Source organism: Stegodyphus dumicola, chromosome 7 (assembly GCF_044657685.1).
Source record: "Stegodyphus dumicola isolate Sdum_Otavi_A_Nest chromosome 7, ASM4465768v1".
NCBI lineage: Eukaryota > Metazoa > Arthropoda > Arachnida > Araneae > Eresidae > Stegodyphus > Stegodyphus dumicola.
In genome coordinates, this window is record NC_140774.1 from 178,710,580 (window position 1) to 178,729,305 (window position 18,726).

The 18,726-nt window shown below is 32.8% G+C and overlaps 1 protein-coding gene across 1 annotated transcript; it reads left to right on the plus strand.

Annotated features, from left to right (window-relative positions):
- Window positions 1-721: 721 nt before the first annotated feature.
- LOC118200069 (uncharacterized) lies at window positions 722-16,577 on the plus strand. Its single transcript, XM_035372302.2, has 2 exons — window positions 722-870; window positions 14,643-16,577. Exons 1-2 carry the CDS (start codon window positions 816-818, stop codon window positions 16,061-16,063), a joined length of 1,476 nt encoding a protein of 491 aa, XP_035228193.1. The 5' UTR covers window positions 722-815; the 3' UTR covers window positions 16,064-16,577.
- The last annotated feature ends 2,149 nt before the right edge of the window (window positions 16,578-18,726 follow it).

An 18,726-nucleotide genomic window follows, 5' to 3' on the forward strand; every position in this document is an offset into this window, starting at 1 on the left:
ATTACATCTATATAGCTACTAATGACAGACTAATAAAATTCGAAATGTAAATTCATGATTTTAATTCTGAGAACTAATTATTCTTTAATAGAATGGAAAATAAAATAACTACCTTATGTTCTTCACACTCTTAATACCCGCCAGTGCAGTTCATAATAACGTAACGTGACATAACCTAGGAGTCTCAAAAGTTCAGTAAGCGGAGTTGAAACTTCTAACGTGATATCAGAGCAGAAATTTGATGGATGATTTAAATTGGTTTGATTACTTAATTATGCCAAAGCATGTGAGGGCTATCTGCCTATTGGAAGGGATGCCTTAGGGGAGGGCTGTCTAAGGAAAACTGGCTCGTATACGTGTTACACATGGGGAAAACTACGAAAATATCGTTTAGTATCAACCAGTTCGGAACTACCACTAGTGTTCAGCGACATTACCGCTCGGCTGCTGGTGTGCCCTGCAAGAAGTTGATGAATCATCATCATCATTTTCGTTGTCAGAATTAAGAGTGCAAAGTAGACAAATTAGATAATTCATTACCGTTTTTTACAATACTTATTATATGAAAGTTTCTATGAACCACGTAAAATCAAGTGTAGAAGAAGTGCAGAATAGTTTTTATCAACTACTAATAAGCGACCTATTCTTTATCACCTTTCCCACTTCGTTGGAGCTGATTACGTTAAATATTCAGATATTTTCTTTTGATAACATTCACTTTGATAGCACGTTACGTTACGTTCGTTCGATACATTACGTTCGATGTAAAAACAGCTGAATTCATACATTGGTAGTGGGGGCAGTGCTCGCAAAAAATGGCGAGGGTAACTTTTGGATTACTTAGCGTCATCTGTGTCGTTGCATTCTCAGGTAAATTTCAGTGTTTTTTTTTAATTCGATAATTTGTTCTTCTAAATTGTTTCTTATAACTCACAGAATAATGCTACGAAAAAATTAAGACTTTGCATCTTAAAAATAACTTTGCATAGTTTTTATCATATCAGTTATCTGTTGATCAAGATATTTTTAGTTTCGTAAACATTCTAGATTCTGTTAATAGCTATGTTTCGGGTTGTAAACATATCAAAGACGTTTTTAAATTCTATGCAGTATAATTTTATTAGATATTTAAAAGTTCATAAAAGGAAAAAGAAAAACCCATATGCAAAATATTTAAACATTTTCCAAATTATTATTTAATACCTTTTGTTAACAACAAAATTTGTACAGAGATTAAGTCATTACTGAACATTTTCTGTTTAATCATGAAATAATTATTATTATGCAAAAATGGTACTTAAATGTAATTTTCTTTAAATGTCGGGGAAACGTTGAACTAGTACTAAAGGCAAGAGCTAAGCTTGTAGCTTAGCTTAGCTCTCGTTTTTATTTTTTGAAACTGGCATAAAAATATACTAAAACGAACTGTAACAAAAATCGTCAGCAGGCGATGAACAAATGATTATTCTTCAACTATGCTACATAATATATGACGTTAGAAATATATTTCATTAATTTATTAATGATGCGAATATTTGTGAAAATAATCAACAATATATTATACAATATACATTTTTTGCATAGATTATATCAGTTAAAAGCATAGCCAATAACTCAAGCGAAAACATAAATTATTAGCCCAGAACGGCTATTAGTTTCGTTTTGGAATTTTGCGTTGGTTCACTATTCTGAATTGCAATTGGTCTGAATCACTTTTCAAATTGTTGCTACCAAATATTAGAGCCCTGAGTTATATTTAAAGAAATTAAATAATGAAGAAATTGCATGAATGTATTCATGTTTCTCGTTTTGTAAAAAAAACTACGGTGCCTAAAGATATCGAATTTTGAAAAACTTTTTAATATTTTGTAAAACGTATTTTTGATTAACAAACAACGATTTCAAAGAGTTCCATTAATATCGCGTGCATCTTTAAGCACGGAAATTTTATGCGGGAGGTTTCTTTACATACCTTTATTTTTATTATGTTGGTAGCGTAGCAACGCAGAAACGTTACAGTGTCTGATGGTATTTTGCGTCGAATGGCTTTGAATATCTGTATCTGCTTTCAAATCCGTTTTGAAACCCCCATCAAGAAAACGCCCCTTTGGGTGTAATATAATATCTGAAAGCTTTCACATTTTGTTTTGTTTCATAATTTTTATTAAATTTTTCAAGTTTGAAAGTCAAAGTTCCTCTAAAAGAGCAGAATTGCAACATCTCTAAGAATTGGCAATTGGTATTTTACTAGGCCACATTGCAATATAATGTAAGATAATCCGCCGTAAAGCAAAATGTGAAAAGATTAGACCATACACCTTTTTAACATGAAAACAATCATGCAATTGCAGTTAAACAAAAGGCATAATTATACAATACTAGTTCAAATAAAAATCAATTTTTTATTTTTTCCCAAATTCTAAAATACATAACGATTAATATCAAAATAACAATAAAAAATAAATATGATTTAAGAGAAGTAATGCCGTGTAAAGTTTTAATTTAGTTAAACATACTCTTAAATTCTGTTCTCGGTGCATTTTGAAGTAACCTGAGATAATTCTCTCCTTTTTAATAAAAATCTGATGTATACACCACATGACTTCCTTGTAAGGAATATTAAATTATACGCATTTTTTCTTGCATTTCATTTACACTTATTGGACTGAATTAAACCTACTTCGCCGACATCGCATAAACCACAATAGAATAAATGCATTCTTTAAAATTTACTTTGTTTACCATAGCAACACTCTGACGCTAGGTTCACTTAACAGTATTATATTTCGTTCATATTATAACTCATAATGCACAAAATTTATATCATTTAAAGAATAGAATTATCTAATTGTTGCCACATGTTCTATTCAAATACTATAATAAAGCTAGAACGATGTATAAAAGAAATTAAGTAAACAAATCAAAAAAGAAACAGTTTTTCACAGGCGATTGAGTATTTCTCATTAAATTAACTCAGTCCTCACTTCGTGAGAAGGCAAAAATACATAAAACTCAAAATATCTATATTAAAAATTACGAAATATATCTGAAACACTTATTTCCTCTAAAAAATTCCAGAAAGGATTAAGCATGATTTAATTGGCAATAATGAATGAAGGCTTTATTTTTGTTGTTGCGAAGCTAAGTTTCTCTAGATTGGCAACAAATCCACTAGTCTGCTGTTTCAAATGTAAACAATCAATGGTCGCCATAAAAAAGAAAGGCTTAGCGGTATTTAAACAACTTTAGAATTGTTGATAATTCTAAAAATATTCCATACAGATTTATTAAAGGCATAAAAACCTTAACCGAAAGATAAAAACAACATAATTCAATCATTTTTAAAGCAGAAAATGTACAATTTACAAACATATAAGAATAAAGAAACTGAGATCACTGAGCCGGGTAATAGAGTGGATATATATATATAAATATTTTTATATACGTTTGGTGCGGCCGATTGCAACCAAAATACGAGGTGCACATCTACATGTTATAGCAGTCCTATATACAAAATTTCAACGTTCTGAGGCTACTCGTTTTTGAGTTATGCGAGATACGTACGCACGTACGTACGTTCGTACAGACGCCACGAAAAATTCTCTTCAGAATTCATTTTAAAGCAATTTTATAACTTTTTTGGAGGAAAAGAGTCTTTTATTCTGTCCTTACGTACAGATATCACGCAGAAACATCGTTAAATTGCATTCGATAGCGGTCAAAATGAATATTTTCGTTGAAATATGCTGCCTGAAACTTTTCGCATTTACAATACTTCCTTTTTACTTTGTAAAAAGTAAAAATCGGAAGTTCTCAGCTTCATTTAGCAGTACTTTATATAGAGAATTTAATAATGTTCTCTTAGCTTCAGTCTTATTTTCTGAATTACTTTTGGGTGTAATTTTTAAAACAGTTTCGTTTCTCTTTGTTGTTTGTTTACCCTAGAAACAAAAAAATTATGTAGTTTGATTTTCTTTTTAATTTTGATGCTACAAAATCCATTACCGAATCATCCCATTTTCCACGTCACATTGCAGTATATTATATTACCCCAGCATTAACTCAATAGCTCACACAGGAAAATTTGTATTTCTTTGAACTTTTACCACCCCTTGTGACGATCTTGAATTCGCTTTTCCTCGCAATATCTTTCTGACGTTACTGGAATATAAGTTACCAAATCTATCTTTCAAATTATATTACATGTGTATTGCAGGTCAAGGGACTTATTTAGAATACACGCATATCCTAAACATTAGCATTTATTAACTCTAATTCTTGATAATAATATTTATAAACATCTACGTCTTTAATATAATCCATAAAAGATGTTTTTGTTACCACTTGTTTCGTACTTGAGTACAGGGTGTTAGTTCTTGTTACTTTATCCTCTTCGAAATAAAACTAATTTTGAGGAGTTAAAATCCAGAAATTTATTTGCTAACATCATAAGTATTGTTTTACAACTTGCAGGAATCTCTTGTAGCTGTATAGCTAATTACATTAGATATTATTGATATGATAGCTAAAATATTATCATATTTTAAACTAAAGCTAAAACCTGGAATGCTGAAAATGGAAAAACTAGAAACTTTCTAAAACCTGGAATACTGAAATAAAAAAAATGGAATTCGTGAATTAGAGATAAACAAACACACGAGAGGATTAGGAATGCCTGCCTTCGAGGAAGAAATTCTAGGAGAAATTTTTATTTAAGCTTCACATTTTATGAGAAAAACTAATTGTCACGTCAATAGTTATTCAGAACCAGAAGGAGAAAAACTCCAAAGAATGAATTTTGTTCAGATTACTTTTCAAATGCAGATATAAACATGGAAACAAAACATTTATTCTATTAAGTTTCGTTTTCCTCTACGGTAAGTAAATGGATGTTTTAATTATAAAATAGAAAACTATACAATTTCATTTAATAAATTCATTTAATAAAATGAAGTTATTAAGCCCATAAATTTTATTTTATTAGTTTAATGGTAAATAAAATTAAAAATATATGTAACGGATGGCCATAATTAAACTGACAGTGCTCACAGTGTTCTGTAGCGCGATCTATTTGTGAGAATGACGCCACATTTTGTAGGAAGATTAAACAAGACGGGGGGGGCGAAGGATTCCGCGAAAAAAAATTAGTTCCAAAAGTCACCGCTAGGGGAATATTTGGAGCTGTGTAATACAAAATAGAGTGCTAACAAATGCAAATCAATACGGAAATTACCTTTTATTTTGCATTCAAATGAGTTTCAATGTGGCTGCCGTTGTGGACCACATATTGCATTCTGTGCACAGTATGCACAACAGCAGAAAGTAACATGTCTGCAGGAATCTCCCTTACAGTCCGTGATATGTTATCCTTCAACGTAGCCAGGTCCTGGACCATTCCTTGATAGACCTTGGACTTAAGGTAACCCCATAGCCAAAAGTCGCATGGGGTAAGATCAGGAGACCGAGGTGGCCATGCAGTTGGAAGGTAGCAGATAATGACTCTTTCTGTTGTGAATTTCTGTCGTAGCATCTGTTGCACCCGTACAGCAACGTGTGAGGGGGGCTCCATCTTGCACGAAAATGATTTCCCCCAGGCATTGTCTTTGCTAAAGTGCCGGAATGACAAAGCTGTTCAACATGTGGCGATATTTCTCTCCGGTAACAGAACAGGTTTCCGGTCCTGTCGGGGTAATGTTCTCATAGAAGAATGGACCTACGATAAATTCCGCTGTAAACCCACACCAAACAGTTAGTTACCTTTGGTGAATGTAAGGGAATTGCTGTGATTGCATGTGGTGATTTGCCATCCCAAGTTCGACAGTTCTGGGTATTCACAGTTCCATTCAGGTAAAAGTGGGCCTCGTCTCCCCATAAGATCATCCATCATGGCCAAGCATCATCCACCTCCATTCTGGTAAGAAAGGTGAGAGCAAAAGTCAATCGCTTATCATGGTCGGGGTACAGTAACTCCTGTACGCGGTTGATCTTGTACCAATAGAATTTGATAATCTTTCCTAAGATTTTCCATACCGTACTGTAAGGCATATCTATAATAAAAGGTAATTTTATTCCGTATTAATCTGCATTTGTTAACACTCTATTTTCTGTTACACAGCGCCAAATATTTCCCTAGCGGTGACTTTTGGAACTAATTTTTTTTTTCGCGGAATCCTTCGTCCCCCGGCTTGTTTAATCTTCCTACAAAATGTGGCGTCATTCTCTCAAATAGATCGCGCTACAGAACACTGTGAGCACTGTCAGTTTAATTATGGCCACCCGGTATATTTCATAGCAGTTAAAAAATACTTATAAATTTCTAAAATCATGTTATTTTCAGTTTTTGCCGAGGAGAATTGCAAAATCTTATCCAGAATATGTTGGCTTTGATTTCTGCATTTGCGTAATTTAACTTCATTTAAAGAGAATTAAAGAATAATTCACTTATCATAGATAGTTACAAATACAACTCCATAAATATCTAAAAAAATTTTCAAAAATATATCTCCTAACTCCTATAATTTCAAAAAGCTTTAATCTATGTTTCAGTAACTTTGAAATAAATATATAAATTTCTTTCAGATGTAAAAGAGAAATTCATTATTTAAATTAAAATAGTTTGCTTAGCTTCATAAATGCTGGCCAACTTTTAAAAAAGTATTATATTTTATTCAAAAAGGTAAATGTATATAAATATTACTCCCTAAAAAGCAAAATAATGGAGTAGTATATATTAATAAATTATTATGATTCCTTCAATTGATTTTTAATTAGCTTAGATGCGCATGTTTTTGAAATGTTTAATTATGCTATTCATTTTTCAAATAAGTTTTAAAGCAGACGAGTATGTTATAGGCGTTTTAGGTAAGACTATTAAAGAAAAGTATTACAACTTTTTTTTATTACAACTTTTAACAAAAATTTATATATTTACTCATTAATAGCATTAACTTGTGTTCCAGATGTCATCTATCCTTGAATTATATTTAGTGAAAGGAATGTATTTCCCATTTTTGGCACAAATTAATGACTTCTAGCTCTATTGATGTTATCTAGAGTCACATTTCATATTCTTCATTTAATTTGTTTCAATATTTTGTTTTGTTGCAACATACGACATAAAAACTAATTCCGCGAATCTATTTTTCATACAAATCGCCTGAAAACTACAAAAATCGGAGCTTCCCTCGCACGTGCGTCTCTGCTCAATTAGCGTTACAGACGTTGGCAGCTTACACACGAAGCTCCTGATTAATTTTCAAGTATGAATAAATGTATTTTAAAACTTTTTAGTTAATAAAGTCTAATCAACAAGTGTGAATGCTTTAGAATTTTCTTTTCGAATTTCTATTTTGACTTGTGGAAGCCCGCGCTTTGGTTCATGGAACCCCGGAGCTTCACTTTGAACACCACTGATGTAGACGAAGCTTAACAGAAATGGAGCGTAATAGGACTGAATAAAATTTGATTAAATTGTTTTTTGTAAGTATGCGTATCATTTCAATCGGCATAGAACCGACAACAAACAGATTCGACTGCCGGGATAAGATTCACTACAATCAGAATTCGAATGGAATCGAAATCGGTTTCTGAGCTGTCGATTGAGCTTGCGTCATCGGAGAGCCTGTCGATCTCAGGTAATGTCGACTTTGTACCACATCCCTTTTTATGAGACACATCAGCGGCCGAGTAGTTTAAAGCCGGGATACACAAGAAGATCGCCAGATCTTCTCTTCCTTGTACTTGAGAGTGCTGATAACAAGGTTGTTGCCCCCTTTCCCTCGTGTGGAACGTAAATGAATATTAATTTTCCAAAAAATTCCTTTACCAACTTCTTTATTCATAGCTGCATTGTGATTTGCTATAATTAACTAACCTTGCTCATCTCCTTTTTTTCCTAAACACTTTAGCAGAGGTATAAATCTAGCTAAAATTCTCCCATGGGAGAAACGATTATGTTCTACTTCAAGTTTTCATAATACAGGCGTGTGTTAGAATCGTCACATTTCCCATTTTCACGCTCTTATTATGGTGTAGGCAAAAGCGGTTTTCATTTCAGCTTTTCTATTCAGAGTTCACTTTAGAGTTAAAACGCAATTGGATGTGGCTACAGACTATTCATAAAGAAATGTTACAATGACTTCCCGCCTTATAAGCTCTAATCTTCGCTTTCAGACACTGTTTAGGTACAACATTAATATCACTGGCATTGATACGTATTAAAATGAATATGAAACCTTTTTGCGGGTTAATGACACGAGATAAAAGCACGTGTTATTATTTTGTCCACTGTCTTTCTTTGAGCATCCGCTTCCTATACTGTTATATCGAATATTGTTGTGTGATCTGAATAATCACGTACAAAAACTAATAAAATGCAAATTGTAATCTTACTTCCAAATGAGCAATTTGGCAATCAAGTAGAGTTGTTAATAATTAACCCAGGTTCAAGTTGTAAAAGAATTTAGAATTCTTTAGCCTGTAGCATGGTAGAGAGATGCATTTTCATAATTAAATTTTAAGGTTTCCCAGAGTTCCATGTTATCACGCATATGTCGCAGTAAACTTATAAATAATGGACTTTATGCTAACGCTGGAACTAAACTCCTTAATACATATTTGCACATTAATACACTGTTTCCCATAATCATAGCTACATGCGAGGGGGAGATGAAGAGTACGTACATAAGCAAACTTCGGGATTCCGAAAAATCAAAAACCGTTTTTTCCAAGGCGCAAGCGTTTTATGAAGATGGAATTTACAAATTTGAAAATAAAGAGCTTACTTCAAAAGAATTGACTATCAGTCCTGAACAGTCGCCGCAGACCGAAACATTTTCCAAAAGTGTCACATAGTTTTCATAAATAGTCATAGATCCTGAACTCCGATGGAATTTTGCGAATCGGAAAGAAGAAGACACTTCAAAAGACTCTTGAAATAAGAGTTGTAGATGAAAGGTACTTTCACATTGGACGGGCTTCAACACATCCCAATTAGAAGCCAATTTCATGATCAGGAAGACTCTTAACAAACAGTCTCCCTTCAATGTCAATAATCAGGATCATTTCTCATCGTCGGACAGGGACCTTTATTGCTCAATCATTTCTTAAATGTCTGTAAAACTGAAACACTTCATCCGTGTAGGATATAAGCCCTTAGGATCAGGATCAGGATCTCCGTTCTGCAACTGGCATTAATTGTTTAAGTTTAGATCAGAAAATCTTGATTTCACCTTAGGGCCGTTCAGAAAATATTTGATTAAGTGCCTTTGTACTGCTCGACGAAATGACGAGATGACCCAGGAAAGTTGATCTCAGATATGATGTAGAAATTTACTTACGTCTAACGCTGGTGCCGATATATGGCGAGAAATCGATTTGGCTCTGCAGTAATCATTTGGGATAAACAATATCAGGCAGAATAAAACATATACAAACACAGAATATATACAGTAAAAACGAAGAAAGACATTTGCAATTATAATTATAAAGAAGTAAAGACACAAGTTCTTGCAAAAGTAGATCGAACCGGCAATTCAAGTGTTCATAGAAAAGTCTCTACCAAACTCGGTCAACTGCAGATTTTTTGCTAAATGTATCGTATATGTTTTCAATAACATTTAAAATATCGTGGGTAATATTGTGGTCTTCCCTGAAGCCGAATTGTCTATTATTTGAGATATCTAATTTTTTGAGATGTTCAAACAGTCTTGAGTTCAAGATGTGCTCCAAATTGTTTTCCACTTGATGGTAGCAGACTGATGGCTTGAAACTGACAGTAAGTTTCTGGTTTTTGCGCGATTTCAGAATAGTGATGATGACAAATTTTTCCCACTGTTGAGGAAATAGTTATTGCAAATTAAGCATTAAAATATTTGTGAGTAAAAATAAAGCATCTCCGGGGAATTGATTTAAGAGCCTCATTTCTGATGTTATCAAATCTTTTAGCTTCCCTTATGATCCACTTACTGATAATGTCTCTCATCTCTCTCGGAGAAGCGTATGCGATGACATTGTTAATTTCCTTTGCAGAAATATGAAAACTAAATCTTCAGTTTCCTCATCATGTTGTGGGATCGCTGAATCATTTGGAGAAAATAATTCTGAAAGTTCTTCGGCCATGATCTTAGCAATCTTGTAGGTACTTGTAAATCACAAAGATTTAGCTATTGGGCAAACCGAATTTGGAAAAAAATCAATACAAAGGGTGTTTGGACACTTGTAGAATGCTTTCGGGGCGGTTTAATTAACGCTTAAAATGTAAAAAGTATTTTTTTAAATATTCGATCTGACTGCACTTTTTCTGGACTATATACGTCTGCGTCGTGATTTCATGAGGCGTAAAGCTTAAAGAAATGGCTTAACGTAAAAATCTCAGGGGTATCGACTTCCACTATTTTCAAGAGTCCGTTAAAAGTTTTCAACTAGAAAGAACTCTTTTCAAGAGCCTAGATGCCCAATAGACCATACGTGAAACGTCACGTGACTTTTTAGGAATACGGTGAACACGTATATGTGCAATACCTGCATCAGTCATCATTTTTGCAAGGAATGCAGTGATATTTTTCGAAGTGTGATTTGCTGCTGTGTTTTGATTAAGTTTCACTCTTTGAAATTCATTGGGATAACAAAATAGAATTTCTTCTGTAAATATTGGTGGTAAAATTTTCTCTTGATGGTGCGTTGATTGATTTTTAATACCTTTTATCTTATATTTAATTTACGACTGTAAATGAAACCGGCGACAATCATAAACCCCTCACTGAAACTTTCTTTGCATTGATGGAATCATGTACATTTGTACATTTTTTCTCTTCGTTTCCGATAATTAACAGATTTTTTTTTCAGTCTTTTAGGTTAATCCATGCTTCATCAAGGGTCACAATGTGTTTCCGTTTATCTCCTGCTAAATATTTTTCATGCGAGGCTCTGCAAATTATTCTGCTATGAGCTATATCTCTACAAAAACTGATGAAAACTCTGTTTTTTTTGGGGGGGAGGGGGGCATTTTATAGTGTAAATCTGCGTTTATGATTTTGTTTATTATTGCTAGAGATGTAATTAAAGGAATTGATTTCTGCGTCAGTAGATGTTATCTTTATAGATCAATTAGTCATTTTAACAGTTCCAAAAGATGAAGCAATGTTGATAATGCGCATTCAGGCAATCAAATTTGCGATCTGATAACAGTGAGGTTAATGTTTAAATGTGAAATGGAGAGATTTTATTTATCATATAATCACAGAACTATTAAATTTGGTAAAATATATAAAAGAAGTATTAAATGCTATGTCAAAATATATTTACTAGAAAATCTGAATTTTATAATGAACGTATCTAAAAACTTTTTTTAAGTCAAAAGTTTGAAACTTGATAGCTAAATGTAAATGTAATAAAATATTTGTAATTCGACATATAAGTCAGCTCAAGTTTTTTTAAATAGGGTAAAGCATGCAAAGGCTGTCTGCCTAAAGGCAGAGATGCCTTTGTGGAGGACTTTCGAAGGAAAATTGCCTTTGAGCGCGTATTCAAAATAATGCATGTAATTTTTATTTAATTTAAACACATTTTTTGTGTCAAAAATTCTGATATAGGCTAATTTTTTAAAGTCCTTGAAAAATAAAGTGAATACACCGAAATTAAATATTTGCACGTACCGGAAAGGAAAACTATTAAATATATATGAGTATTTATGTAAATCCTTGTAAAACGCATACATTTGTCTTTAACAAAATACGTAAGTATTTATTAAATCATTTATTATAAGTTTGTTTGGAAATGAAGGATTTGTTTATTCATAAACTCCTGTGAATGTTTTTGTAAAGAAATCTAATTATTAAATATATCTAAATTTATGATTATTATAAATATGATCTAAATATGTAATGAACGTAACATTTAAATGTAAACATGAATTGAAATTCTGTTAACAAATATATTTATAAAATTATTTAAGAATTTTTCGTACTGGGAAGCAATCTGTTAAAAGATGTCGTAAAGCACAATGAAATGCGTACTTAAGGAGGTAGTAAAGTAGAATTTTAAGACTGCGTATTGTTGATATCAAAAGTAAAAAAAAATTGATAAGTATTAAAGGAATTATTACCTTACATTTCATAATAATAAAGATACAGGTTTTAAAAAATATTAACAAACCCGCTTTCCTTTTCAGAAATATTCATAAAAATTAAGTACATGGAATAATAAATAAAGAACAATATTTAATACCTTTAACTATTAAAATAAAAGGTGCTCAGAGTTGTTTTATACGTGGATTAAAGCGACATTTGTATTATACTGTTACCTATGGTACATTGATGTGTGTTGCAACAGGCTAGTATGATAAAACCCTAAAACAATATTTTTAATATTCTTTCCTTTTTTTTACCCTTAAATCCCTAGATATTACAGCCTTAATCCACAGAAAGGTAGAATGTGATTAAATTTAAATGTGAAGAGTAACAGCACTTGCCACAAATATCTGTATAATTCGCTGAAAATTGTAAATTATTCAAAAAATTAGATTTTGTTTTTAAAAGATATCTAAACAGATTATCTTTTAACATGCAGCAACGGGACCTCGTGGATACCAAATAACAGATTGTTTCCGGTTAATTGAATATATATTTCTAAATATTGCTTGATTGTGGTTTGTGATGCTACCTGTAGAAACTGCAGCATGCGAAGCCCATTAGTTATGCTTTTTTTATATATCGCCTGCAATTAATTAACTAAATAATATCGAAAAATTATGCAGATTATTTAAAATTACAACACATACATATGATATTATGTATAAAGAAAGTAAAATTAAATGGCATTAAAAAAATACCATATATCTTATCAGAGCAGAGCAGCGGTCGAGCGGTAAAATCGCTGAATACTGGATATTTCAACCTGGGTTAGATTCCAAGCTAACGGGCTGGCTTCATGGGGATTTTGGAGGCTTCCTCATGTCTAAGTATAGTCGAGTCAGTTTCCATGAAAGCATGTCGTCCCTTAGGTAGATAACAGTCACGTGCTTTGCCGTAATTAAATAAGCAAACCAAACCATATACCTTAACACATGGAAGTTATATATTTCTTAGTGTGAGGGACTATAACTTCGAATCTTCCGGTGAACCCCAAAGAGGGCTTGTGGCATTAAAGTCTCCTGCAACAATTTTGATGCGAACCGGAAGTGCAGCTACATATTCTAGTTCAGTCAGTGCTAATGTGATATCATGTGAAGGCGGAATATAAACACTTGTGAAAGCTATGTTCCCATTAGGGCTTACAAGCTGAATGGTGATTGAGTATCCAGCTTCGTACATTAGTAAATGGTGTGAGCGGACCGTTGTACACTACTACTGCTAGATTACTGGTTTACTGAAATACTTTGAAAGAACTCATTCCTACAATTTTTCCATTTGAGGTGTAATTTTCTTGCAGTAGGGCAGTGGAAAGTTATTTTCCATTATAATTTGGGTTGCGTTGTTTGTTGCACCTTGGCATGTCTGGAGGTTCCCCTGTAGGACGGAGAAACCGTGAAGACTCTTGTGTACAAGACCCTGCATTTTGCTTAATATTGGTAAGCTGCTCTGAGGCGACTGAGCTCTGCCTTGTATGCTGGGCATATTCCTGCACTTGCCGAATGTGTTACTTCGTATGTTGTGCCTAGTTTCTTATTCGAATCTTCGCAGTTAATACAATGATGTGTAGTTGTAGTACACTTGCCAACTGCGTGTCCTTTACCACAGGTAGCACAGGCGGGGGATGCAAGTGTCTGATGTTGCCTAGGTTTTGGCAGTTGTAACACCTCTTTACTTTGAAAAGTTGTCCAAACGTGCACGAGCTAAAATCAATGAATACACGGGTGTGGTCTTTTACAAGGTCAAAACTGCTGGTGTGAATATCGATTAGTCTCGAAACGGCACTTTGCGTCGAATCACTATAAATGGCTGTATCACTTTTCAAATCGTTGCCACCAAATATTATTATTGCCCTGTATTGTATTTAAAGAAATTAAATAATGAAGAATTTGCATGAATGTATGTATGGTTTTTCTCATTGTGAAAAAAACAACGATACCTAGAGTCTATTTTAAGATTTACTAGTTATTATCTAAATATTGCACAAAAGAGGAAAGGAAACACAATAAAATAATTACGAGTGATTGTAACGTAGTTCTCCACCCGAACATGGCCCCTGTACCGAATCATAGGAACCCGAATCATGAATTTCTAATTTGTTTTATTATCTATCTCTTATCTTTCAAACTCTAAAAAATTTTCGATTAAGAAATTCGACGACTTTAAAGCTAGCAGTGGCAACACACTGTGCGGAATAAAATATTTTTATCTCCAGCATGCGACACTGTCTATTGGAAGTTCTACAGGTATGCTGTTTTAAAATATTTTTAGCCCAAAAGGGAGTTAGACTAATGCTCCCGAAACGTGTCTGTATGCGTAAATGAAAAAAAACACCCCTTTGGGCGTAACATAAAATCTGAAAGCATTGGTTACACTGTGTGAAATATTAAATTTTGAGGAATACTTATAAAATACCCACGGATAAAATAACTTATTCTTACGTAAAATCTGAATTAATAATTCCAAGTGCTTTAAGAGTCGATAGGTTTTAATCGGATTTATTTCTCTTCTCAGCTGCTGTTAAAGGAAATACTTACAGAGAAAGAAATTCTTATCCTCTATTCCGGTTTGGAAATTCATGGGATTATGGACAAGATTTTAGCGACTGGATATTAGCAGAGGGCTACAATGACTCCAGCAGCAGTGAATCGGATGAAAGTACATCAGAAATTAACAAGTCATCTAATGAGTCAACTCCTATCCAACTGAAGGATAAAGACTACCGAGATTCATCAGAAGGTGAGTATATAGAGCTCAGTTCTGAGGCTCAATCAACAGGAAATTCCACTATCATGCGTACCTCTGAGGATAATGCAGTTGCCTCTACGACCCCATTAAACGCAACGCTGGAAAAGGAAAAAGAATCTTCTACCACTGCAGAAAAGATACACGTAACCAGCAGCAGTTCGCCAATTGGAAATTATTCCAAAGAAGACGAAGTTTCGTTTGTTTCAACACCGACTACATCAAAAATCACCAACTATGGAGCTCAGGACATATCCCCAAATTCTACATTGAAAATGTACAATTCTACCTCTGCAACAGAATCTACTTCTTCAACACAAGTTACATCAGCAAATTCATCCGAAGAGATTCCTTACACAGCTACACCTGGCGATCATTTAAATACAACCATATCTCCAATAAAAATATCAGACACAGAAAATGATAGTGATGCATCTTCATTTACATCTCTTTCATCGTTAAATGTCTCCACAAATAGTCCGACTGTAACATCAGTGATAAATACGGATGAAACAAGAAACTATGAAACACATACAACAGTTTCCAATAATGTAACTGCAGACGTATCATTTTCATCGCTAAATGTATCCACAAGTAGTCCTACTGTAATATCAGTAACAAATACAAATGAAACAACAAAGGATGAAACACGTACAACAGTTTACAGTGATGTAAATTCATCCGCATCATTTTCATCACTAGATGTATCCACAGATAGTGCTACCGTAATATCAGTGCTAAATACAGAAGAAACAACAAGCGATGAAACACATACAACAATATTCACTGAATTAACCTCAGGCGCATCTTTTTCATCTCTAGACATATCTAGCCCTGCAGTAATATCAGTATCAAATACGGAAGAAACAAAAAGCGATGAAACATATACAACAGTTTCCCCACAGTCAACGTATTCGCAATCATCATCAATAGGGTCAAAGTCATCTTCAACACAGTTAGTGATCAAAACTACAAAATTGGCTGAAATTGCAACTGAAGAAGAAAAATCAGAAGTTATTACCGAAGCAATATCACCATTGTCGGAAGGTGCAAAGAACAGGTCTCTAAAACTTGTCGTCTCAGTAGTGTTTTTAATCATAGCTCTTGTATCAATGGCTGTGCTCATTACTTACGTGATTCGCACTAAGCGGATGGATGTTCAGTATGATGAACTTACACTTCTACCATAGTGATGCATTGTATCTTTCGAAGCCACAAAACTAATTTAGATGGAGCTGAAACTTTCTAACTTTCTGCTGACATTATTATTATTATTATTATTATTATTATTATTATTATTTGCTACATATATATACATGGGTTTTTAACAAATGAGTTCTTAACAAGATAAAAATTTTGCAATTTTTAATTGTTAAAAGTAACGTCTGTCAACTTTGAAAATGACTTGCACTGGAGACCAATTTTCAAAAAGATGTATTTATTTGGAGTTTGTGTGGTTATCAGTAATTGCCCACGTTTACTCAAATGGTTGTATTTTTCTATGAGCTTGTGTTACAGGTGAAAGAGAATATGATACTTTCTGAAATATTAAGTGATTTGTATCGAAGCATGTAAGAAATGACATTAGAAATATATGTACCATTAAACGTAAAAATGCTCTCATAAAATCATAAGTTGGATATATTATAAATCATATCACTTAAATGTATTATTGAAAAATAAAAATATAAAAATTATTAAGAAGTGTTTCTTTCCTTTAAATCTTTCAGCTGCTAGTTCGCGTAGAAATCCTCCAAAAAATCTAACTCCCAAGAAGCTATTTGAGCGACTTAAAATCCTTAACCTTCTTCTCCATTAGTTTCCGACATAAATTCTTTTCTTGCTTTAATTCCAGACTATAATATTCAAATTTCATGGATTAAAGGATATAGTGGCCATTTTGGAAATGATCAAGAAGATGATTTAGGCAAAGAAATAGTTCTTGATAAAGATGGATTTAAATCATTCTTCCATGGCCTCGTTCAGATTTCAAATACCAACCAAAACAATTTGTTTCAAAATATTGGCAATTACTATACAACAGGACATGGCCCCTTCCTGGCATATTTATAAGCAATAAATATCACAAACTCCGACATCTGTATATGTAAAGAACAAGGAATTCCTGATCATTTCACTTTCCTAAATGAAAATAATCACATAAAATTTCTACCAACTGATCTCTTGGATTCAAAATTTCTAATTAAGGATAAACATCAGTATCCTAAATTTCAAAAACAAAAAAAAAAAAAAAAAAAAAAATATGAAGCGACTTTCTTCCTACTGCATAGATCTTTGTCAAATATAAGTTTCTCATGCTGCATAAATTTAATGAACTTTTACATTATAAGAATATGTTCAAAAGGATTCCACTTATGAACTTAATAAACTGTAATAACCTGCTCCAACATATCATTTTATTACAGTATTTTTTATTACAGTATTTTTTATTACAGTATTTTTACAATAACAGTATTTTTTTTTTCAAAATTGTGTTAGCTTCTAATCAAAATTATTTTCTGCATTCCTAATTTTTGCGTTATCAAATTCTTGAGCTATCGGATGCTTACCCACAGCGTTTGATGATGTTATTCTTAAACGAATTGATCCTATGTACACATCTTTAGTATTATTTGTAGAATTCACTATGACATTGTGTTCCTAGTATTTATTATATTTATCTCAGTAAGTTTATCAGTTACTTACTATGTTTATATGTTTTGTTTTACATTAAAACAGTTGTTCTCAATTTAATTTGCGAATTTCAAATTGTATTGAAATTACATTGTAATCTCTTTATGTCCTAAATCATTACTTTCAATAAATACGGGATACGTGGTGTACAGTGAGATTCCACGATGTACCACATTAAGTAAACTCTAGATGAGTGTTTCTCAACCGATGGTACGCAAGAGAAAAATGTGGCATGCGAAGAAGCAAAGTATTTTTAACTATTAAATTCAAAAATTAAAACCCCAACATCCTGATTGAGTTTGTTCTCTAACACTCGTAAATTCATGCGATCTGAGCTTTGCTCAAGAGGGGTGATGGTAGTAGTACTTTGTAGTGGTGGTACTAAAGGTTTTTAATTTTTGTTTAGAAGGTACGCGTTAGTCAAAAGGTTGAGAACCGCTGCTCTAGATCCTTTGGAAAACTTCAGTCTCTCCTCTCCTCAACCTTTCTTTGTAAACTTTTATAAATCTTGCAATTTTCTTAAGGTTAGTTAGTATAAGAAGACATTACCAGTTCACCCATGGTACATCACTGCTGTCCTCCATACTTTTGCATGTACCTGTATTTTGGAATTGCAACACTTACTGTGTCACCGTAAGATAAATGCATAGTAATGTAAAGTGATATGATGTGATGTAGTGGTTCACAATTTTGAATAGTCTGCACTGTAGTCGGTTATAATGTCAAACATTAAACGTTTCATATACAGTGTATTTCTCAAGTCATAGAATCATAGCTATGACTTGAGAAATACATCTCATCATGCTATGAGTTATTTTACGCCTCAGCATACTCCTTTGTGTTCGTAATGGTAACATAATCACTGTATTAACAATGCATAGTAAGAAGTGACAATACTGCGTTATTACTAATTTATTTTACCTTAAAGGGTAATGTTAGTTTCTTGTATTATTTCTGTAAAAATGCTGTTAATCGTTTTTGATAACTTCATTAGTAGAAATAATTAATTATACCTAATTATCTTTTGATTATTTTTGTTGTAAATGTTGCAGCTAAGAAGTATTTTTGTGCATTTTTTAAAATGTTTTTATTTGTATTTTCATGGATCTTAAAGAAAGGAGCATAAATTGTATTTTAATACTCCATATTGCATTCTTTG